Consider the following 24,386-nt stretch of genomic DNA (forward strand, 5'->3'; position numbering starts at 1 on the left):
CATATTTTATTTAGAGCAAATAAATAAGTTAGTATAAAATGTCGAGTTGTGGCAATTGTAACAATTAATATATAACAATTATCGTTAATACTTTTGCCTAAAATAAGCCTTGATATAATAAGATTATAAATATAGTTGATAACAGAAATGTATCAGCATTTACTACGGACTACGTGATCATACAAAACGACGTGTTCATATCTGTCCGTAAAAATTCGGGTACGGGTAGTATTGCTTCCGGGAGACGGTAGACTTGGATCCGGGCAAATGATTAGACGATCGTGACGATTTTGGAATAATAGTCCCCTGTGTGGGTCTACTATTGCCTGCCCAAAATTATATAGTAAACATAATGCCGGAAACAATATATGGTCTAGAACTAATAATCAATTAAAAACATAAAATTATTCTTCAGTTTTAATTTTTTTATAAATTACTTTCTTTATACGACTTTTTATTCTATTAAATTATTTATAAGTGTATGTTTTATTTTGATTGCTTCTTTATATTTTTATGCACATATAACGTTTAATTTATGATTCTTAATAAAATGTTTCTTCATGTTGTAATTATTTTCTATATTCTCTAGCACAAATTAGGTCAAGTCTACATGCTTCAATTTTTCATCTGTTAATAAAATATGATAAAATATTTAAATAAATTTCTTCATATTCTCAAGAACAAGATAAGGGGCAGATTCTGTCGTGAAATAAATCAATATTACGCTGCGTTTTTCATATAAAATGATATTAAAAACTGTCAATATGCTATATATTTGCTGTGCATAAGGCAGTAGAACCACATAGCATTTTGACAGTCTTAGAACCATTTTATGTAAAAACCTTAAGCTTTAACATTGGTCTATTTTACGGCTAAGTCTACTTTATATGCTTTGGTTTTTGAATTGTTATTAAAATATTTCTAAATGAAACATACTTTGTAGTTGTTCGTGTCGTTACAAGTACTTCTGCCAACGCGCCAGTGGTAGTACCCTAGATCGTTGGTCTTGGGCCAAAGACGCTTATTGCCTTTGAAAAAGTCCGTCCAATCATCGGTCACTAATTTTTCAGCGTAGTCTATGTATCCTGATATTTCAAAACCCGTTTTGGTGTAATGACGCAGAAATATAATAGTCTGTTACCAAAAATCGTAATAAAATTACTATAAGAATAAATAAATTTAAATTCAATATGGCTAAGACTAGAGGTGGGTCGTTGACGGTTTTGCCGTCAACGAAACGAAACGGTTATCGGGGTTTCGTCAACTAGTTAAATAACTAGTTATTTTTCAACTGTAGTTATTTTTAACGATTCAACGCTGGCAACGTTAAGAAACTGATAGTTGAAATAACTGTTTCATTGAAAGTTGGTAATATGAAGTTTGTTCTTATAAAAGTCAAGTTGACGTTGGATTTGATGAATAAAAAGAAATAAATGTGAATTGTCACATTTATTACACACACACACAGATATATATATATATATATATATATATATATACATATATATAATAAATAAAGGTTTAATTTAAAAAACTTAAATATTTTCATTACAGCAAAGCCATATACTAAAACATCGAATTTACATGTTATATAAAAATAGCAATATAAAAATGTATAGTTATATAAAATGTTATGAAAAATAAAAAATCAATTTTCAGGTTTAGTTTAAAAAAATTATTACAAGACAAATGCTATGAGATTTTTATGAAAAATATTAACCATTGAAAACTATAATAAATGTAACTGATTTTCTAAAATTAAACGATTTGGCGCGTGTTGCAAGTTTCTTTTAAGATGTACATGTACATTTGCAATATTATAAAAGCAGTAGCCTAACAATAAGCGATTTTCATAGTATTAGTTGATCCTTTCCGACGCAGGTACCTGCCTACGTTCGTTTTCGACAACGAACGAATTCCTATATCGTTGAAAAAACTAACTGGCCGCCATGTTTTCAACTGTTTCGAAACCAGTTGATTTTCAACTAGTTATTTCGTTGCGACGAAACGGTTAGTTAGTTAACGAAGAAGAAACGGTTGAAAATAACCGTTCGTTGATTCAACGCCCATCACTAGCTAAGACTATATATTTATATATTTTTTAACTTCCTGAACCAGAATTTCATGATTCTGGCAGTAAGGGGGCGTCCATTAATCACGTGATCGATTTTTTAAGGATTTTTCGGACTCCCCTCCCCCTTGGTGATACGTAGTGATATTCAAAATTACCCCCCCTTCCTTCCTCCACCAAACATCACATGTATTTTTAGTTACGAGAAAAAATTTTGAAGTTTTTGTTTTTTTTTTGCAAATGTTTGGATTTTTTAAAAAAAAATTAGATAAAAATACATACACGTGATATCTTACTATACCCCACGTGATATTTCGTGATTTTTTGTCAACCCCCCCCTACCCCTAAAAACCCCACATGATTAATAGACGCTGCCTAAACTCGATTTGTTAATTTTACGATTTTTCGATGTGTCAAGTCATTCTGAATCATTTGATACGAAAATTAGAAAAGTGGAGAGCATAGCTCTTTGGTAGCGTGTTCGATTCACACGACAGGGATCTTCGAATCAAATACTGTCAATGATTTAGAATTTAGGAAAAAAATATGTGTAGTTAATTTGAAATCAAATAAAAATTGTATTTCTTAAATAGAATTTGAATAAAAATTAAGAAAAATAGAAATAACAGAGTTCGAATAGTAGAATTGAATTAGGAGTAAGAAGAGAAATATTGGAACTTGAAAGAAGAATGAAGAAAAAAAATGGAATGAAGCTAGAAGTTATATAGAATTAGAAATTTGAAAAAAAGAGCTAGAATTGAAGAAAATAAGAAGAAAAATTAAGAATATAGAATAGGATACATAAATAGATTGAAAATGATATAAAAAATTAGAATGTAAATAAATAAAAATGTTTGTAAGTGGCTAAATGCTCAGAGTAAGCGAGACCAAATAAAATTAAAAAAAAAAAAAATTGGAAAAAGATATGAGTGTGTATGAGTTTTTCAATTTATCGATTTCTCAAAATCAGCTGTACCTATTTCAATCACTTAAAATACATTTGATGAACGCGGTAAGGACACGTATTTTTCGGCGTTTACCTGCCAGCAACTTGACGCTAAATTTTTATGAAAACGTACATTCTCTAAACGCGAAATTATGCAGCGTAATTCTAAAAGTAAATGAGGAATTGAAAGGAAATTTGTTTTATATGAATGTGAAAACATTGAAAAACTCATTTATAAGTATCAAATTTATTTTATAATTTTTTACAGTGAATTTGAAAGCAAATACAAAATGCATAGCAGGTTGATTCCAGTGTCGATATAATTTATATATAATTTTGATTTTAGCCTTGTGCAAATACAGAAGTAAGTTTGATCGTAGATACGTGTTTCCTTTTTCTAAATGTTTGATATTTCATAACTTTTTACACTTAGTTTTTAACGAATGCGAAAACTAGTATCAAATTGAACATATTTTACTTTAAATATCTAAACTTCAACTCGATCGTTGTTATTCGGATCGATTATTTATACGTATCGAAAAGACCATATAACTTGCCTTAAAGCAAAATGCTACTTGCAACTAGTAAGTAATTATCGACTGAAACTCGGCCGTAAAAATCAGATCAAATGGAGCCCGTTGCAAAATATTTTGTCAGTCCTTGTTAAGTAAAAATCGTCACTTTGCACTCGATTTAATTTTAACTACGAAGTTTTACGGCGTACTCAATTACAAGTTGTATATGGTTCCACTACTGGCCTTCTCGCAGGAGTAGGTGGTACTGATAATGAATTCTGTGATCAAATAACAAAGCAGAAGAATAATCTATCATAATTAACCCCTTAACCTACAAATTAGATTTAAAAATGTTGGGCCATAATTGTACAAGTTCCCGCAGCGTTCGTGGCCATTTCCAAAACACATTGATCCAACATACAGTGTGTATAAAATAAACATACAGTGTGTAGTTTATCACAAAAGTAATTTTGTATTTATGCGTTGTATAAATAAATATTTTGTAATACTTTCGCCTAACACTAGATTAAAACTGTCGATGTACAATACAATTTTATTATACAAAGTTATTCTCAAACCAGTTTGGATGTATGGCATCCATCTATGGGGTGCTACTAAAGTCAGTAACTTACAAATAATGCAACGATTTCAAAATAAAATATTCAGACAAGCAATATCCGCGCCAAGGTATGTACCGACATGGCTATTTCACCAAGACACGGATACACTGACAATCAGTGAAAAAATTAAAAAGAGTGCCCATAATTTCAAGACTAAAATTGACTACCATCCAAACGAACTGATTGCAAGTCTTTACAACACCACACATAATATAAGATTTAAAAAAATACAATTAATAGATCTAACATATTAATCAGTAATAAGTTGTTATACAATATTATTTAAAATAGGTGTGTGTATGTATGTGTATATGTAGTCTGTGTAATGTACTTTGTTTATAATTGTATGTATACTTGAGTTTCTTTTTTTCCTTTATTATACCAAAATTATAATATAATTTAGTACACTAATAAAAGGTGAACCACTAAGTTTTCCTTTTAAAATTTAATATGTTATTTGTCAAACTAATTACTCAATGTCTTTTTATTTAGACAGATTGTAATTTATAAGAAAATAAAAAAAACTTGCGTCTAACACATTGCATAAGTTTATAATTGCGTATCAAATATTCCACGTAATATTTACATTTTGTTCGATCACCGTATCGGGTTATGCCCGTAATATTTATTTGGCCTAGCCATCGTACGCGGGCTATGCTCGTCATAGTTATGGATCAAAATCGTCGCTTACAGGAATCCATGTAAATAATTTTGGGCAGCCTTTTGGGCCGTAGCCTTTATGGATCGGTGACCCATGGCATTTTGCCATTCCTTCCACCCTATAGTTACGCCACTTACAAATATTGCTTTCATTACGTCTCGAATAACTGAAAAACTTTTATTTATTATAGAACAAACAGACACGGTAAAAGATCTGAGTTTCCATTTAGATAAAAAGCTAACCTAGAAAGAGCCCATCAAGAAGAAGAGACAGCAACTTGGAGGCGAGAAGGAGATTTCACTGACTCCTCAGGAAGAAATAAAAACTTGACATGCACAACACAATTTACTTGTACAAACCTATTATTAATCCAATGTGGACATATGTTGTACAATGGGGATCAGTTTAAAATAAATGGCAAAAAAAATTAATTGCCCAAAAGTATGTATACTCAATAAACGATGAAATATGAATACATTCAGACGATTACAAAAGTCTCGAGGATTATCCAAACCCACTTACCATCTACTAGGCAGAGAACTACGTCATAAGGCCAAGATTTAAAAAAAATCTTGTTACATATGTGCCCATAATTATGAAAGTGGTCTAAGTCAAAATTTAAAAAAAATGAGTTTATCAGTTATTTCATACCACATTAGTTTAAACTAAATGTATTCAATGTAATTTTTACGAAATTGTCAAAAATGAACCGTTAGATAGTGGTTGTAATTTCAACATTATATGAAATTCATTTAGTGTTAATTATGAAAGTGGTCTAAGTCAAAAATTTTTGGTATCAGGTCATTCCTTTCTACCGAATGATCGTGATTTTGGGTTGATAGAAATGAAAATGAAAAACACAAATTACTTATACAACCCTGAGCATTATTATGAATTGATAGAAAAGTGCAGAAGAAGCAATACATTTTCGATAAAGCGAATGTCGCAGCCGGATTTTATTTCAACGAAATCATTAGAAGATACAATAACAAGAATAGTAAAAAATACCGCGGGCGAATCTGTCTCTTGGCTACAAATTCAATGGATCAGATTCTTGAAAAATAAACCTTATAAAATTTTTTATGTTTTATAAAACTTCTTTAGATGATTCTACATTTCACGTTTTGGATCTTTCACCTAAAAGAGAAAGGCCAAAAATATACGGAAATATTAAATTACTTCCATTATACACCAGCATTAGACCAGTATCGGAAGAAAAACAAAAATATTATGAGTTTACTACCGTACATCCCTCCAGTTTTTCAGGAACATTTTAAGAATCTTAAATACTCGAAATAATGATAAAAATGGATTACCGTTTAAAAATAATTAATAAATGCTCACGAATTATTTCAATAAAATTATTGTTTCAAATAAAACTCAAAGTTTTTTATTGCTTTAAGTCATTTATATGACATTCAGTTAATTTTGAAAATGATCTAAGTCAATTCGACCTTTAAAAACAATATTATCGTATGAAATTCACACAAAATTTCATATTCATAATAAATTTCCATTAAGTAAGACTAATAAAATTAAAAATTAAAATGTCGCATAATGTAAAAATATTTTTTAATTTATTCAAATGCAAATCATTAAATATCTCGAAACAAGAAATATATGACTTAGACCACTTTCATAATTATGGGCACATATGATTAAATATTTCAAATCTGACAATGGTAAAAATATTGTGTATGTTTAATGTACTTTTATTTAATTCCACTGTTTTACTTGTCCATTTAAGGATAGGAGTATAATTACTATATAAAAAAAATATTTACACTGAATTTATGTAGTCTATCATCCGAGCAAAATGATAATACCCATGAGCATAACCAAACGCAACCTTATTTTGTTTATCAAAATATGTACTAATCATTAGTGTGAGAAGAGTGATGAAATGCTTAAGTTAATAAATACCTTTGCTGCCATGCGCAAATACCATGCGGTGTGCCGTCTAATGTTTTGTTTTGTCCATTGAATTTAATTTTTCACAACAATTATTAAGAAAATTTATGAATGCACTCGGAATTATCCAAACCAAGTTCCTAGTATAAAAATATATTCCACAAATTTATGAAAATTTAAATATTCACTGCATTTCCGACAACAAATACGACCCGATTGACATGAAATGCCAATAAAATGAATATTGTTATGCAATTTTTATCATAAACTGCCGCATGTCGTACCGCCAACAGTCCGACTCGATTCGAGCGCTCCCTTAGCGCCAGCTCTTGATGGAGCTGCTCGTTACTCTTCATTCCCTCGCTGCACAATATGTAATGTTTGCGACTGGGATACACATATTCCGTTACTGCAGCGAGGCGACGAATAAAAGCATCCTTTGTTAAAGTTTCGCCCGAACTCCTGAAGAAAACGACAAACTGGGTATGAGTGGTACTTTGCCTTAGGGGGCATCCATTAATCACGTGAGGTTTTTAGGGGGAGGGGGGTCTGACAAAAAATCACAAAGTATCACCTGGGGGAGGGAGGGGTCTAGTAAGATATCACGTGTATTTATTTTTTAACTGACTTTTTAAAAAAAATCAAACATTTTCAAAAAAAAATTAAAAAATTACAGTTTTATCACGTAACTGAAAATGCATGTGATGTTTGGTGGGGGGGGGGGTATTTTGAATATCACCATGGATCACCAAGGGGGAGGGGGGGTCCAAAAATCCTTAAAAACTCTCTCACGTGATTAATGGACACCCCCTAAGAGGGCGTCCCGTAATCACGTGAGCGATTTATAAGGATTTTTTTATCTTCTCCTCCCCGTTGGTGATATTTAAAATTACAACCCCCCTCCCACGCCAAACATTACGTCTATTTTATATAATAGGTACTATAGTACCTAGAAAAAATCGTAAAATTTTTGAATTGTTTATGAAAAATGTTGGCTTTTCGTTTGTATTGAGGTAAAATTAAATACACGTGATATCTTACTAGAACCTCCTTTCCCCCACGTAATAATTTCGTGATTTTTTGTCAAACCTTTCATCCCCTAAGGCTCACGTAATTAATGGAAGCCCCCTTAAAGTAAGTTTCATGAACATAAATAACTATTGAAATTTAGTTATTTAGATAAACTTTTCAACTGTTTATTTCTGAAATGAAGTTTTGTTTCACTAAAAACCAATTAATGCGACTTTAACCCTTTGCGCTCGGCTGTTTCCTCTTGAAAACAACGTAAGTCTAGTATATCGCTCGGCTGTCTTCCCAGGTACTCTGTAGTTTGTATGCATAATAACTCAGTTTGTACTAAAGTGACGAATAGAATAGATCAAGGATGAGCAACCCGCGGCCCACGAGAATCATGCGGCCCTTTCTGCGGCCCGCCAAGCATTTCTAAAGTAGAATTTTATTTATATCATCAGCTTTCTTTCATCAATAAATTAATAATACTGTGTTTTGCATTAATTTATGTAATATTTATTGTTTTTAATTTTGTATTTTTTGTGAATTCTTAATAAGTGCAGCCCACCATAAAATTTTAAAAATAAAATGCAGGCCGTGGGATAGAAAGGTTGCTCATTCTTACAAAAAATCTATGCAGTGACAAGACAGTGTCATCTTTTTAAAATTTACTGTTAGTTATATTATAAGTATTTTTTACATTTTTTTATCATATAACCCTTTTTTTCTAAATACGGTAGAACGAGCGAGCAATTCGTAAAGCTAAATTACGCTAAGTAAATACACGCATGGCAACAAATCATAATAATACAAGTGTCTGACCTGTATCCGAGTTCTGCAATTGATCTAGCTGCTTCAGTACTTTGCAAGTAACAAAGATCAGAAGTTGTTGTCAAAGAATCTAAATAGTCCTCATAAGTTTTAAACTGCAGAAGTCTGCGATCTCCTTCCACTTGTCTTGATGTAGTCATTTTCGTAATTGTTAATTTATTAATTTATATCAATTTTACTAATAAATTTGAACCAAACCTGACCTATTAATTAATTTTATTTAAATTTGAAATATTGTTTTTTTTTAACGGAATATTTTGTTTTTTTTTTAATTTAAATTGCTCAAAGGATAAACAAGCAGGCTACTTCATTGTAAACACATCTCTATTAATTGCTCCAACATGTTTTCAGTTCCAATTATTCAATATATCTGAGGAGCTGCCCGTGCTTGCATCTACAAAATAAGTTATTCCTCATTATTAAGTAAATATACTATACAACTTTATTTACATAATCTATTTTGATTCAACTACTGCTCACCTATCATAAATTTATGTTCAACAATGCAGTACGTAATTACAGGATAAAAGTTCAAATACAAGATAAAAGGATAAAAAAAAAACAATACATGTAAAATACATATTTTTTATTAAAATAGATTATATGTTCTATATAATATATATTTATACAATTGCAAATTCTCACATCCCCACATTCATCTCAAATATGAAACAAGTATAGTATTTAAAATGGTCAACATGATTTTACAAGATACATTATATATGGTATAAAAAGTATGATAAAATCAATAAAAGAATGGAATAAAATATACACTCGTATGATTAAAAATGTTTGAATTATTCAACATATGAATTATTCACATTATAAACAAAACGATCTCGCAAAATGATTTTCTGGTAAACAAAAATAAATTATTTTGCCTTAGCTTGAGCTGCAGATCGAGATCTAAGATTTTTGTGCGTGTTTTGATCTACCTCAGGAAGGTCCGATTCTTCTCGTTTACCTAAAAAATTGTCAATAATATGAAATAGTTTTAAAAAAAGAAAGATTATATGTATTAAAAAAAAAAACAAATACTTTCTGAAAAATAAGAACATTAAATCTATAAATTCAAACAATTCAAAGCAAATAGAAGCTAATTGATCGATTCAAATTATATTATTTACAATAAACACATATAAACCTCTGAACGCAATAAATTCCAATTATCATTGCATTAATAAAAAAAAATCTAGAAAACCATTAATAAATAAACACAATGCACCATTAGGAATGCACCATTAAGAAAAAGTAATTTTTAAAGCATATTTCTTTTAAAGTTTTGGAAATATATAATTGTATGTTATCTCTTTATAAAAAAAAAAAAAAACTTTCCAAACAAATGCTTGAGATAATTCAAAATTTAACATCTAAACATGTTATAAATTAATAATAATATTAATATTATTCACCTTTATCCTTTTTACTTTTATCCTTCTTCGAATCTTTTTTGCCTTTAAGATTAAAAGCAGCACTGATAGCACTCTTTTGTTCGCGTGCTCTAGCCAATTGTCCTGTGATGAACGTGAACATCAGAAAAGCTTGTAGAGAAAGAACAGCAAGAAGAGATCCAATACGCAACACATAAGGTGCAGGAACTATGTTTTGAGCCAATCCATACCAGAAGGTCAAGACAGATAAAGTAATAGTAGCAACATGAACAACAACAAATGTTAGACGAGTAACTAGACTGCAAGCTGTAAACAAGCATAGAATACATCATATTTTTGATAGGTAAATATTTACTTAGATTATTTTGCAATAGATTACATTATAGAGTCCCATAATTATTAGGCTCTTATCAACTGGTTTGAGGCATTTTTAATTTTAAAGACATTTTCTATAAATAATGGTATTACAAATAATGACATTTTAGCCTCAATCTAGATTTTAATTGCTCAAAATGCTGACACTTCATTATTTTACTGTACAAAATTTTATAAATAAGTCTTTCCATGTTAAATGAGCAATACAGGGTACGCCATTTATATGTGGTCAATGGAAATGTTGAATAACTTGAACAATTTTCAATGAATTTTGATAAACTTTTATTATCAAATTGAAAGCCTTGTAACTTTTTCCAACTAGGTTCACAAAACAACATCGATCAAGTGACCCCCTTCATTGCACAAACAAAACTTTCCATTCCATTTACCACATGTTGATGGCGCATCCTATATAAAAATATATAATTCTATAATAATCTTAATTTTTGTTTCAATTTTTTTTAACATTATGTTAAATTTGAAAAACAACAAATACTATTACAGGCAAAACATACACAAATTAACTTTAGAATTTATGCACAATAAGTTACGTAAATGCACTATACTAATTGTAATTCTTTAACAGTATTGTGTCTAATTTTATGAATACACATTTATTACTTTTGGTTCAAAACAACAAAATATTCATGAAATTTCAAGATAACATTTTCACTTTTGATTTAATTGCCAAATCAATAGTTTTTTTTTTTATTAATTAGATTTAGATAATTTGTAGTATAATCCATCAATATATTTTAAGAATATTGGCTATATTGTTAGGTGAAAAAATTGATCAATCACTAATAATTAATCCTATAAGATACACAATTTAAAAAAAATTACCTGAAGTGACTTTTTCATCCTTGTCAAGAATTTCAACCAATCGTACAGAATGAAATACAAATTCCGAAAAATAATGCAGAACAAGTAAACATAATGCAACACGTTGCAAGCTAAAATAAGATAAATAAAATTAGTCGATTAGTGATTTGTCACACTTCATTCCAAAATTGTATATAAAAAAACTAATTACTGGAAGAAATAAGCCGCTCCAACAAAAGTTAATCCACAGAGAGCCTGTTGAATTCGAGCACCCCATTCTTCCTTCTTAATCCGTTGGAAATATAATTCTGGCAAAACATGAATCCAATAAGAAAGTTGAAAAATGAAGAAAAGCTTCATCAAAAATCCCATTGGATGATTTGGAAAACCTATATTTCAAATAAATAAATCAGTATTGTTAAACTTAAAATGATAATGACTTTAAATGTTGAATTTTAATAAAGATTAATGCAGTGTTTACCTTCCCATAGAGCGGAGATGTTTCCTAAGAATCCTTCTCTAAGAATAGCATCGGCTCCCCAAATAACAGAAGTCAAATAGAAAACTACGAGCTGCCCAGATTCATTAAACTTAGATAGTTTTGACTTTGACAAGTGTAGCCTTTTAGAAATTTTCTGTGAATACAAATTTTCCATTATACATAAAAAATTAATATGAAACAAAAACAATATTTTATCATGGCTGAAAAGAAACTAACAGAATATAAATAAACTAAAAGAAAAATAATAATGCTCAAGAGTTGTATTAGCACAATTGCTATACACATATCCCCCATTTTACATAGAAGATACATCCCATAAAAAACCATGTGACTTAAAAAAAATTCACTCTTAAATGGAAAACCATGCCAAATGAAAATCGCTATAAAAAACCTATTTTTCAGTTTTTAATAAGATGAATAACAAATACAATAAACAAAAAATAAATATTAATATAATTAATATCTGTTTGATATTAATTATATATTTAATAAATTATAAGAATATTAAATTATTTCAATGATAAAATATGAAAAAAACTGTTTTGAATATTGTATTTTTTATAGATACAAATTAAAATTGGTATGTTCAAATATAACTTTGCTTTTAATCTCTAGTCTTATTTTCATATTTTGCCATTGTCTAACTACAATTTTTTTTTATAAATTAAAGATCTTGAAAAAAAATATTATGAATGAATTTATACTATAAATTATATTATGAACATTGATTAAAAACCAAGTTTAAGAACATTGATGCTCTTTGTTTTGATATTTCAAACAAACCAAGTTACACACATAAAATTTAGTTTTGATCATATAATGGGGAGTTTCCGTCTTATCTACATATTTCCATCATAGACCTAACCTGTGTACTAAGAATTCGTAACTGTAACATACATTTTGTAGTGTTCTATTATGACAATAAAACAATGAAAAAGTTATTGTAGATATAAGCAAATTATAGTTTAATGTTTATAATTTCGAGTAAATGCAAAATTAACTATTTGAAAGTGGCACGTATCCTTGAGGAAAGTTGCATGAACTTATAAATTATAGTTTAGTAGTTATAATTTCATGTAAATGCTTAATTAATATATTTTGTTTGCAAAAAATTATTCAAAAACCGTACGAGATCAAAAATGTATTGTTAACATAGACCTTATACAATTTCATGGACTGCTAGTCCCGATACATTTCTCAAGTAAAAAAATGTCAAAAGATGTTCTATGGTATGAGGGCATACGAGGGTAATTTCGCGGCCGAGATATGTCAAACTCGATTGCTTAAACGTCAAATGAAAGTCCGTGTGTTCGAAATTGTTGGGTAAACATTATATAATATACAATTTAGGTTGAACTAATGAATGTAATGAACTATTTATTTGTTTATTTATTTTAGGTATACAAAGTGTTCAAGGGAAATTAGAAAAAAAATTAAATATTTTACATATTATAAAATTCACTGAAAATAAGAACAGTTGGCTAGAGCTATTATAGGAAATTAGAAAGAAATAATGAAATATTTGTTTAATTGTAACATATTTATTATTGACGTTTAAAAAGCATAATTTTCGTGTGAAAGTGGCGTACATGTTTATCAAGTTTGCTTTTTTATGTTCTTCATGGTGCATTCTATTTGTTAAGTACATTTTACCACAGACCAAACACATTTTAGAAGGCATTTTACTTCTTATTGATTTTGTCTGCTACTAACAATTTTAAATCTGCTACTAACTTTATCCTCTTTTGGGCAAAAAACACAACACGAGCGAACATCTCGTGAACCCAAGTAACTGTAAAATTTAAGCGATCAAGAGCATTCGACTAATCTCGGTAAAGCTCGTGTTCGTATTTGATATATCTCGGCCGCGAAATTACCCTCGTATGCCCTCATACCATAGAACATCTTTTGACACTTTTTATGCGCTCAACTAGCAGTCCATGTATTGTATAAGGTCTATGATTGTTAACAAGAATATTTGCAAATTGTATGAAGATTGTGCAAGATAATGTTTTTATTTTTGTTATATAAAAATTGACACTTTATATAAATGATGCATATGTTTAACTCACATCCAGACAATATTCTTGCAAAATGGCATGCATAACAGTGCAGATCAAAGAATAGAAAAATACAGCACAAGCGTCTTTCCATCCGGCCTCATATTGAAAAGGTGACCCCCTTGGGGATTCCCTCGTAGGTTCATTTCCACTGATATTATGGTGCAAGGCAATAAACAGGCTAGCCACGGGCGCAGTGGTCTATAAATTAATAGATTATATTACTAAAATAATAATTTTAATTGATAATTACATCGCAACAAATCACATATTGTTTTCTAGGTTATGTATTTTATTTTGACGTGGCATTTGACATATCCATATGGAAACAAATTGAAACAAAACAATTCCGAGTTACCTGAATCATCAGACCGACCACAAATAGCATAGCCACGCACGAAACAATATCAGCATGATTTTGTATTATAAATTCGTGACTTAATACGGGTGGATTTTTATTACTAGATTTGCGGCTTCCAGGTTTCATAACCATTTTTACGAATAATAAGGTTCACAATTGTCCCTACTGCTCGTGACTCTATTTTTGAAAGTAATATTTAAACACTTCAACTAATTTACTAAAAAATTTTGAATATTTTGACGACCGGCACTCAAAAATGCCACAAACCGCGGCGCCCGTTACAACAATGCACAGAACACAGACTCACAGTACTCACAGGCTCACACACACAACGACAAAGCTATGCAACACACACAACGAAGCGGCTCGAAAACTGTCGCAAACGTGAAACGGGAGCGAAACAGAAAGATACACGCGAACACACGTCTGCATGACATGACGTTCGAGGCATAGAAGCGAAAAAGCGGACGCAATGCCGATTCGCGATTTGTCAAAACAAATCGGAGCGAAGCGCCATCTGATACGATCCACGTATGTTGTTTAGTTGTTTATCTATGGGTCAGTCGTTAAGGTCGTTAATATTCTAACGATCAATCATTTAAACTATCACATTAAGGTGCGCTTCGCCTGTGCGATACATGTAATCGCCTTAATTTTTACCGTTTTTGAGGACTTTTTAAACTGGGAAGGAATGACTGAATCTTTTTCAACTTTTCTAGGGTTATTTATTATATGAGCCGTTCAGTGCACACATCGACTAACTCCACTTTTTGAACAAACTGAGATATTAGTGGGAAAGAACTTAGTATAATCATAACTTTTTATGATTATAATAATTTTCCAAAAGAATGAAAATTGCCACTGTGAAACGAAATTTTTTTTTGACCACTGAATCCATAAGTCATTTATTTTTAGAAGACATTTTGATTAACTCCATTCTGTAGTGTATATGTTCTGGTTGGGTTGGATTTCGGGTTTCAAATTCATGAATTACGAATAAGAACACAGAACTGTAGGGTGTTGTGGGTCTCGAAAAAAATTCATCTAGTTTTATAAAAGACATCGAAGACGTTACAAACTTTGAAAAAATAACATACTAAAATTCGTGTACCCGGCAAAACAAGAATATTAAAACTGCCTGAAGTTTATTAAAACTTGTTCAATGTACGGAAATAAGAACTAACTTAATTAAAAACAAATTTCTGGTCGGTGGAAATAGTTATTAATCTATTAACTCAAGATTTTGTTATTATTGAGTCACGTGCGAAAAAAAATCGAGACATAATTTTACCAGATAGTTGATACAATATAATAAAAACATTTAAGAAAAAAGCGCCATTGTAGCTAAGCCGAATGCTTCACTAAGATTTTTTATATATTTTTTATTTATTTAGAACAATAAATCAATAACAGAAAAGTAACCATCACAGGTTGTCCAGAAAATTGGTCTAAAATGCGCTGAATTTAGAATAGAAAGGTCCAAGCCCAACGATATACAATTTAAGAGTGACTGCAATGAAGATCCGAATTTTAAAAAAAAGTTTAAAGTTTAAAAAAAAGTTGAAAACTTGATTAACTCCACAAGTCATATCAAAACTTTAACTTTAATGATAATTATTTTCTCACTATTAATAGTTATAAATCTTATATACCGTTACATGTAAGTTACATGTAATATATATATATGTATTTATACGTTCTAAAATATATTTTTCAATTTATATTATAACAGGAATTTTTAAAAGCAATATACATTACTTTATCGCTTTTCTCCACTTTCTGACTTTCGGAGTTAGTCGATGTGTGCACTGAACGGCTCATATATTAAAATACACAAAAAATTTTTTTTATTTTTTTTTAAATGGCTGCCGTAAAAATAAATCTGCCAAGACCCTCTCGGAAAAAGCCATCAATTTGCAGGCGTTCTCACTTTTCGTACGGTGATCTGAAATCAAAAAAATTAGTTTGTACGTGTTCATAAAACATATATCTTCTAGTTAAGCCCAAAAAAAATTTAAAAAAGTCACAAAATCGTAAATTGGCACACCTCAGAAAAAAAGTTCGATTTTTCACCTTTTTTTCAATGGTTTTTTTGGTAAGAGGGTTAATTTTTGAAATTTTTTGGAATGTTTGAGGTTTAACTAGAAGCTATTACTGTAAAGTAGATGTGTGCAAAATTTAATTGGAATCGGTTGAAAACTTTTTGAGTTATCCCACCCGCAAATTTCAAAAATGTCGTTTTGAGAAAAACGCGTTTAAAGTTTTGACACATAGAAACTGTGTGATTAAAGTGGCTCACCGATTAATCAGCGATTTCAGGGCCATATAGAAGTCCTTCGGTACGTTCAAGGAACTCGTTTTTCTTTGCAAGTTCCTGCAGACATGCTTGACGGGCTTGTTTGGTGGTCAAAGAGCTGCGGCGATTTTCTCGATTCACTCTTTGCTCATCGATTTTCTCTTCATATGACATGGATTGGCGGCCAATAACAATTTGCAGTGAGTTCATTAGTTGTAAGATAAAATTTAACCCATCATTGAACAACCCTGCAGATATAAAAGCACTAATCTCTACGATCTTCCGTCCAGAGTTAACTCTCAATTGAGATGTTTTGGACAGAGGCGCCAGACAGTAGAATTATAACTTTCATTTGCATTCTGAATGTGACCTCCTAAACATCTTTCAAGCAAGTCATCCCGAGATAAATCGTCAAAAATTGGCTTAATATGAGGTTGAACATCAGGATGTAATGGAGTTGGGAGTTTAATTTCTTTGGGATTTTCTCCTAAAGATTCAGCTTTGCGCCACTTGCACCAGCTATCGGAACCAGATGGACAGTACAGGCATATTTTTGAGATGTTATTCTAACTTTTTTTTTACGTGTATCGCCCCCCTTAAGACAAATTGCTCAAATTTTCCCCACTAAAAATTAAAATTTAAACTAGTGGCGTGCATGGCATCGTGGCTTAAGGCAAATTGCTGGAACTTCCCGTACCGTAATCAAAAATCTTGGTACGAAACCCAAAAAAATTTACCCAAAATGTGTACACATTATTAAAATCTCTATAAAATATCTGATAATTTGATGTACATATGTCCAATAAACATTTTTGACCGCCAAATGACATTTTTTAAACTTTTTATTGAGAGTCCATAACCGTTGGACCTGCCTCCCCCAAAAGTTTGAACAGTTCATCTTATCAATGCAAGTAAAATGTTTTTTGAATTATTCAAATCGGTCGATCGGTGTTCCCGAAATCGTCAATAAAAATTTGTATCCGCACACGCACACACACACATATCTAATTATATCTCATATTATGGATATCTAATTATAAGATATCCATTTTTTCTAATTATAAGGTATGCCAAAATATTCAAAAACCATTGAAACGTAAAGATATACAAAAATTTTCATTTTCGATTTTTTTGCGTTTACTATAACTTACTCTACGGGAAGTTAAAAAAAATAGATTGAGAAATTTGAGTTTTAAAAAAAATTGACTTTTTGAAAAAGTTGATTTTTTTTCATATTAGTTTGAAATATTTTAAATTTTGAACTTTTTTCAAAGCAATCGCGCTGCGACGAAATGTCGAAGCGTGTAAGCGCCACAGTACATTCTAACAGATAAACATTGGTGCGGAACCCATAAAAATGTAAACAAAATTTATAATTAGTAAACAAAAGTGCATATGTCTGATAATAATTTTTGACTGCCAAATAGAATTTTATTTTTTCATTAGATCTTTGAAACTACTTGAGCTGCTATCTGAAACATTCAAACTTTTCTCCATTCGGTCAACTAAAATATTTTTTGAATTTGAATCCGACTCTCTATTCTCTCAAAAACTGAATTGACACTTTTTACCCCGTATCTTCAAAACAGCTAATCCTGCCTTTGCCGAAAACTAATCAGCATGTATCCATCCCCATATGCTTACTTTACAGAAAGTTAAATATTGCAGGCCTATGACACATGGTTGAATTATAAAAATATGCTTGTGAAACAAATTATACATATATTTGATAATTAATACATTGGAACAGTGTCAACATTTTACAATATAGAAAGTAAGACAGAAATTAACTAATAACCAGAAATAATTTTTAACTGGAGGTGATTTTTGGAAATTTGTAACATACCATTGCAAAAAATTATGTCTGACTATTGTTAATAATGAAAATCAATTTGTTGGATGAAACTTATAGAAGAACCTAATTCTAGAACCTATTTGATGAACTTTGAATTAATAATAAGTATAATTATTGAATAATACATATTAGAAACAAATTAGATTTAGAATATTTCACAATTTCAAATACACTCATTTTTATATATCTTTCTATATAATCCATAAATGTGAGCAAGTAAACTATAACAATATCTTTAAAAAAAGGTACTTATGTTTCAAACAGAATTATAACATTAGATATGTATTTCATAATAATTCAATTTGCAAAATGAATTAGCAAGTAACTCGATGCAAATTAAATGCTAAATTATTGAAATAGTAATACACATACAAATATTGAAATAGTAACACATTAAGATTGCAATCATCTGTAATACATAAATTGTAGGGCAGGATTATTTTACCCCATTCTAATAAAAAAAATAGCTTTAACTGTAATTAAATCATGAATCTTCAATATTCCAATGATGAGTGTATTAACAAAATTTTTGGCACCTCTATCTCAGTATAAATGTATATAAAATTGCCTCAAGGGAAATCTTTATAATATTAATTTTAATCAGTCAATGTTGATTTATAATCTATAATTGCAGACCTTGACATGATCAGCAATTCAACTTGCACAGCACATTTCATCACAGCTGTTTTTGTTGTATAACATAGTACAGTTTATTTCATTCATTCACATCAGGCATTCACAATTCTACTCACATGACTAAAAATAGTATTGATTGTAGTAATAAATTTAAATAATCTCATACATTCAAACATTATTCAAACTTTCACCAAGTGATTTTGACATCAATGTATGATTTTGTGATTCATGATGACACAATTATGTTTTTTTTAGGAAATGAAATATCTAGAATGAACTAGATCAGAAATCTAAAGTTTTAAATATTAAAAACTAAATTATGAAGACAAACAATCTATGATTAAATTGTAGACCATTTCCTCAGTTAAGAGTTTAAATACTGTTGTGTTGAATTTATCATTAGTTTGATTAGTGCCTACTGATAGGTAATCACAAAATAATGTTATTAAAATTAAAAAATATTTAATCTCAGACAGATTCTTATTCAAATGATGAATGTAGAAAACTAGTGTAAGTTTTGAAATAATAGTAAGGATGTAAATAAATGATGTCAATATCACTAAGGAGATTAAGAACACTTAAAATTACTTTATGACACTATTTTTTTTAAATAGTATGCAGTTTCTATACAATTCAGAATTTATTACACCTATCCCCTATTTTACACAGTACTCGTTTTACATGTTATTGATCTTACAAGGTCTCTAAAAGTAATTTAGTTAGTAATTTTAAAGTAACATGAAATTATATACACTAAACTATGATTAGCTTGTATCTACAATCACATTTTCATTGATGTAGTGCCAAAATACAACATTAATGTCTATGATAGAAATATGTAGATAACATTGGAACTCCCCGTTTTATGATCAAAATTAAATCTTATGCGTGTATGAACTAGTTTGTTGGAAATACAAAAATATATCATTCTTTTATAATATATCATTCTTTTTAAACTTTATTTTTGATTAGTGTTTATATATATTGATAGCGTAAATTTACTCAAGGTGAACAAATAATAAAATTATTTTTTACAAAATCTACAATTGATAAAAAAAATTATGGTTTGACAATGGTAAAAGATAAAAATAAAAACTAGGCTCAATTGGAAAAATTGTAGCTGCTGGAATGTCCACAAGTCTTATCACAGTTTCTCGTTGTGGAAATTATTGAAATAAATTAATATTTTTATAATTTATTAAATGTGTTTGATAATATTTATTTTTTGTTCAATGTGATGTTATTCATTATATTAAAATCTGACAAAAATGGATTTTTTAGAATGATTTTCGATAAGCACGGTTTTTACGTATAAAAAATTATTTTTCGAGTTACACGGTTTTGTATGAAACGTATTTGTTGTGTAAAACGAGGGACAGGTGTATACAGAAGCTTTATTATAATTATGTACTTAAATAATTGAATATCATTAGTAGCCCCATCAGATATACCAACGAGCTGGATAAAATTAATCAGTTTTTCACGTATTGCTTGATTAGTATTTCATTGCTAAGATTTTCTACAAATGCTCAATTATTAGATCTGATGGACACCTACTATTTTAAAATTATATTTCATGAAAAATATCTTTGAAAAAATAATGTAAAATTACATCATTTATTGGCATGTTGTGACAACTTATGAATAGATATTATTGCTCAGCTTATTTATAATTCATTTCAAAAGCCTTAGCTTCACTCAACCACGTTTTCAGATAATACAGCTTGGGACTGAATATCGACACGACATATAGGGCACTGTTTTCTAATAAGCAGCCACTCATCAGCACAAGTGACATGAAAGAGATGCATACATGGAAGTCGTCTGTGAAAATTTGTAAAATTATCATATCAAATAAACACACATCTATGGATGAATAATCAAATTTTCATATTTTTTATGTAAATTCTGAATCATGTTTAAATGATCTCACCTAACACTTAATCCTTCCTCAAATTCTGAAAGACATATTGTGCATTTCTCAAGGTTATCATTACTGAGATTCTTCTGGTATATGTATCTACACGTATTCTGCTCAATAATATCCTAAAGTAATGGATAAAATTGTATTAGATACATTGACATATATTGATCGGCCAAATACAAAATTTACAAAAAATCTGGTTGTAAGTTACATTGTGGCAAGTTGCATGAACTTCCTGTTTTGTGTAAACAATGGATTTAATCAATATTTTTTTAATTTACATATGATCTAACTGTCTACCTGTCTACTTCTCTACATTTATTTCCCGTCGTCTACCTACTTATCTGTCTGTCTAGCTGTCTACTTACCTGTCCACTTTTCTTTTTCGTTATCTTTTTATCTGTTTACCTAATTACAACTAATTCTATTTGTATATGAATCAATAATAATAACTGTAAAGATGATATTTAACCAACAAATGTCAATTTTTGCAATTTTTTTCCGCTTTTCCAAAACCTTTGAATCTGCCTTCGCAAAAATGTAATTAATTCTTCATTTCATTAACAAAATTAAAATACTTTTAAAAACACTCAAAACGAATGCTCCGTTTTCTCAAAAATGGTCATTTTTAGCACTTTTTTCTCGTATCTTCGAAATGGCTAGAGCTGCCTTTGCCAAAAACTAATCAGCATGTCTCCCTCTATCAATAGGAATCGAGTGTTTTTGAATCATTCAAATTGTTTGATTTGGCACCCAAAATTGTAGATGAAAATTTGTAACCATGCATACAGGCCGACAGGCATATATGAATCGGATTCCTTCGATACCTTCAGATTGCACGATACCATTCAAGAGGTTACAATTTCTGATACGATTTTCATTTGTGATAAATATCACCAAGGCTCAGGGACAAACAAAGCCCGTTTTTGGATTTAATTTAGAATATCAATGTTTTTTGCACAGACAATTATATGTGGAATGCTCACGTGTGAGATCGCCGAAAAATTTATTTGTGTTGGCCAAAGAGGATTTGGTTAAAAATATCTTGCATCAATTAGTTTCAAACTAGATTTATAAAAAGCATTTATTATTGAGTAATAATAATTGAATGCAAATATATGATCCAGCTATATGGAATGTTAGATGTTGAAACATGTAAATAATTGAAATTTGAATAATGTATGTAATGTAATGAATTATTTATAATGTATATTTTTTGTGTATTGTGATATTTAATTTTAGGATAATATTATGCATTTAATTGTATGTTTGTATAATGGTGTTTATTAAATATGTGTATGTTGAAAGTAATATAGGTGGTGTTTTAATTAGTTAATAGCAAATTTGCTTAGAATATTATACATTATAATTATTCGTAATTATGACGATAATTATCTAACAGTGTATTTTGAATAATATAATATATATATATATATATATATATATATATATATTTATATATACATATGATTTAAATATCGCTGGTTAGGAATTGAAAAATAAAGATACTAATAGAAAACCTTCACAGCCAACTTGAATACATTTATAAGTAATATTATCACTTGATTACTTATGATAAATTTTATAAATTTATTCTAAACATTAATTTATTGTTCTTTTTATTTTAATTTTAAGTAAATTTTGACCAATTAGTATTGATTAATAAAAACCACTGTAAAGCAGCAAAATATTTTTGATGACAAAACATTTGCCGGGTCAGCTAGTATATATATATATATATATATGTATATATACCAATTTTTACAAAGTTATGCCAAAATGATCAGATGCTCTTAAAAGATAAAGATATGCAAAAATTATCAATTTTCACTTTTTTGTGATTACTATAAGTCACCCTAAGTGAAGTTAAAAAAACAGAAGCAAATTTATTAAATCATAATTTATCTTTTAAAAACACTTCACATTTTAAAAAAATGTTAGAAGGTATCTCACCATGGTAGCACCATCTTCCGCATCCTGCATCAGCACATTCATCCCTATCATATCTCGAATATATGAGATGAAATGAGACCGACTTGTTGCAACATCCTACAACATATAATACAAATATTAAAATTAAATTTGAACTACTTGGAAGTAGCATTTTACTTCAAGGCAAGCTGCATTAGCAAGAATGTTGCATAAAACGAGAACAAAAAACTACACTCTTTTCTGCTAATTACAAAGAATCGACTTGGTCGATCGTCGAGAAAACTGACCAACGCTAGTTCCTGTTGAGTTATATAAAATGGCTTTTTAATTTTTGAAACCGGTTCAACCGTTTTTTAGAAATCGTCGACGAAATGCCAAAAATCGGCTTACATACATACACACACACACATAGACATACTTTTTCCAAACTTAGTCACATTCAATTTAGAATTGATTGAAATATTAAGAAAACCTAAAATTAGCAAATAGGATTTTATCGCAAAAACAAACATCTCCTTCAGGAATTTAATGAAAAATAAAAGTTTTCCTCAAAAGATAATTAATTTCTGAATTACCTCAGCCTCAGAATCAGCACCATATGCAATCCATGCCATATGCAGCGCGAGAGCTTGCCTGCGTGCTTCCTGATTTTGAATAATTATTAAAATCACAAATTAAATATGCATTTTATAATAATTATTAAATTTCAATAAGTTTTATAACAGAATGAATACCTTAGGAATAACCATGCTGTTCGTGCATTTGTCAAATTACTTATCTGATACTTAAAGATTAAGATTGAGCCTTCAAAATTAATTTTCACCAAATTTAATAAATACATATTTTTGAAACAGTTTAAGCTTTTGAAATTTCGTATTAGAAATTATACTAATAATATTTACTTACAACAATTCGTTCTTGGCGCATTCTTTCTCTTTGATGAACTAAGTAGGGCTGACGAACATTATTTGTAGTCGTAAGTCTTGGCGAAACGTTATTTTCAATCTTAAAGGCAAATAAAACAGTCAATAATATAAAAATTTAATATGTTAAATATAAATCTTTGCACAAAAGAAAAGTATACACTAACTGTACGATTGGGCGGAATTATTCTATCTGGGCTTGGTCCTGCAATTAAAAAAATATATGAAGGCTGAGTATATACATTTATTTATATTTCATAAAGTATTTTTATATACCTCTTGCAACTTGAACATGTGTCTGTTGCTCAATTTGCAATGGACTTTTTGGTCTTTCAACAGTTACCTCCGCCCTGAAATTAATCACAATACGTATGATTCAATTTCTATAAGAAATATTAATATAAATTCAAATATCACGTAATAATAAAATGTTTAGAAATCCACATCCAACCGAAAAGTTACTGCAAAATTAAATCTAAACTAGTGGTATATGGAATCATGTCTTAAGGCAAATTGCTGAAATTTTCCGTACCGTAATTAAATATTCGAGGAATTTTAAATGTACTTAAATAGGCTATTATAAATACTATAACTTTCATTATTCCCATTTTATGGACAAAATATAGAAACTTATAAATTAGGCGACGACGTTTATATACATTCGCATAAAAAGTAAATAAAAAGGTCCTTATTTCATATTTATAATAATTATACAAACTAAATTACAAAGATAAAATTATTTA

The 24,386-nt window shown here is 29.4% G+C and overlaps 3 protein-coding genes across 3 annotated transcripts in view; all 3 read right to left on the reverse strand.

The window, feature by feature from the left end:
• Nucleotides 1-49: 49 nt before the first annotated feature.
• LOC113375468 (uncharacterized protein C4orf22 homolog) lies at nt 50-8,706 on the reverse strand. The gene is made up of 4 exons (XM_026615402.1): nt 8,558-8,706; nt 7,009-7,186; nt 937-1,134; nt 50-326 (listed from the first exon to the last, which is right to left on the reverse strand). Exons 1-4 carry the CDS (start codon nt 8,704-8,706, stop codon nt 153-155), a joined length of 699 nt encoding a protein of 232 aa, XP_026471187.1. The 3' UTR covers nt 50-152.
• A 512-nt stretch (nt 8,707-9,218) lies between these two features.
• LOC113376953 (translocating chain-associated membrane protein 1-like) lies at nt 9,219-14,511 on the reverse strand. Its single transcript, XM_026617086.1, has 7 exons — nt 14,075-14,511; nt 13,729-13,917; nt 11,636-11,789; nt 11,366-11,543; nt 11,176-11,285; nt 9,979-10,263; nt 9,219-9,530 (listed from the first exon to the last, which is right to left on the reverse strand). Exons 1-7 carry the CDS (start codon nt 14,207-14,209, stop codon nt 9,439-9,441), a joined length of 1,143 nt encoding a protein of 380 aa, XP_026472871.1. The 5' UTR covers nt 14,210-14,511; the 3' UTR covers nt 9,219-9,438.
• A 4,765-nt stretch (nt 14,512-19,276) lies between these two features.
• Nucleotides 19,277-24,386, reverse strand: part of LOC113376684 — an 85,527-nt gene continuing 80,417 nt past the window's right edge. The window contains exons 14-20 of the mRNA XM_026616695.1: nt 23,920-23,993; nt 23,811-23,848; nt 23,627-23,725; nt 23,296-23,364; nt 22,742-22,837; nt 20,798-20,910; nt 19,277-20,688 (exon numbers count right to left, since the gene is read on the reverse strand). Of these exons, the coding sequence (XP_026472480.1) occupies nt 20,559-20,688; nt 20,798-20,910; nt 22,742-22,837; nt 23,296-23,364; nt 23,627-23,725; nt 23,811-23,848; nt 23,920-23,993 (619 nt within the window). The 3' untranslated portion in view covers nt 19,277-20,558. The remainder of the gene's footprint in view (nt 20,689-20,797; nt 20,911-22,741; nt 22,838-23,295; nt 23,365-23,626; nt 23,726-23,810; nt 23,849-23,919; nt 23,994-24,386) is intronic.

The sequence above is a fragment of the Ctenocephalides felis genome, unplaced genomic scaffold (genome assembly GCF_003426905.1).
Source record: "Ctenocephalides felis isolate EL2017-DRISC unplaced genomic scaffold, ASM342690v1 CF-g0.4_SCAFFOLD_01886, whole genome shotgun sequence".
Taxonomy (NCBI): Eukaryota; Metazoa; Arthropoda; class Insecta; order Siphonaptera; family Pulicidae; genus Ctenocephalides; species Ctenocephalides felis.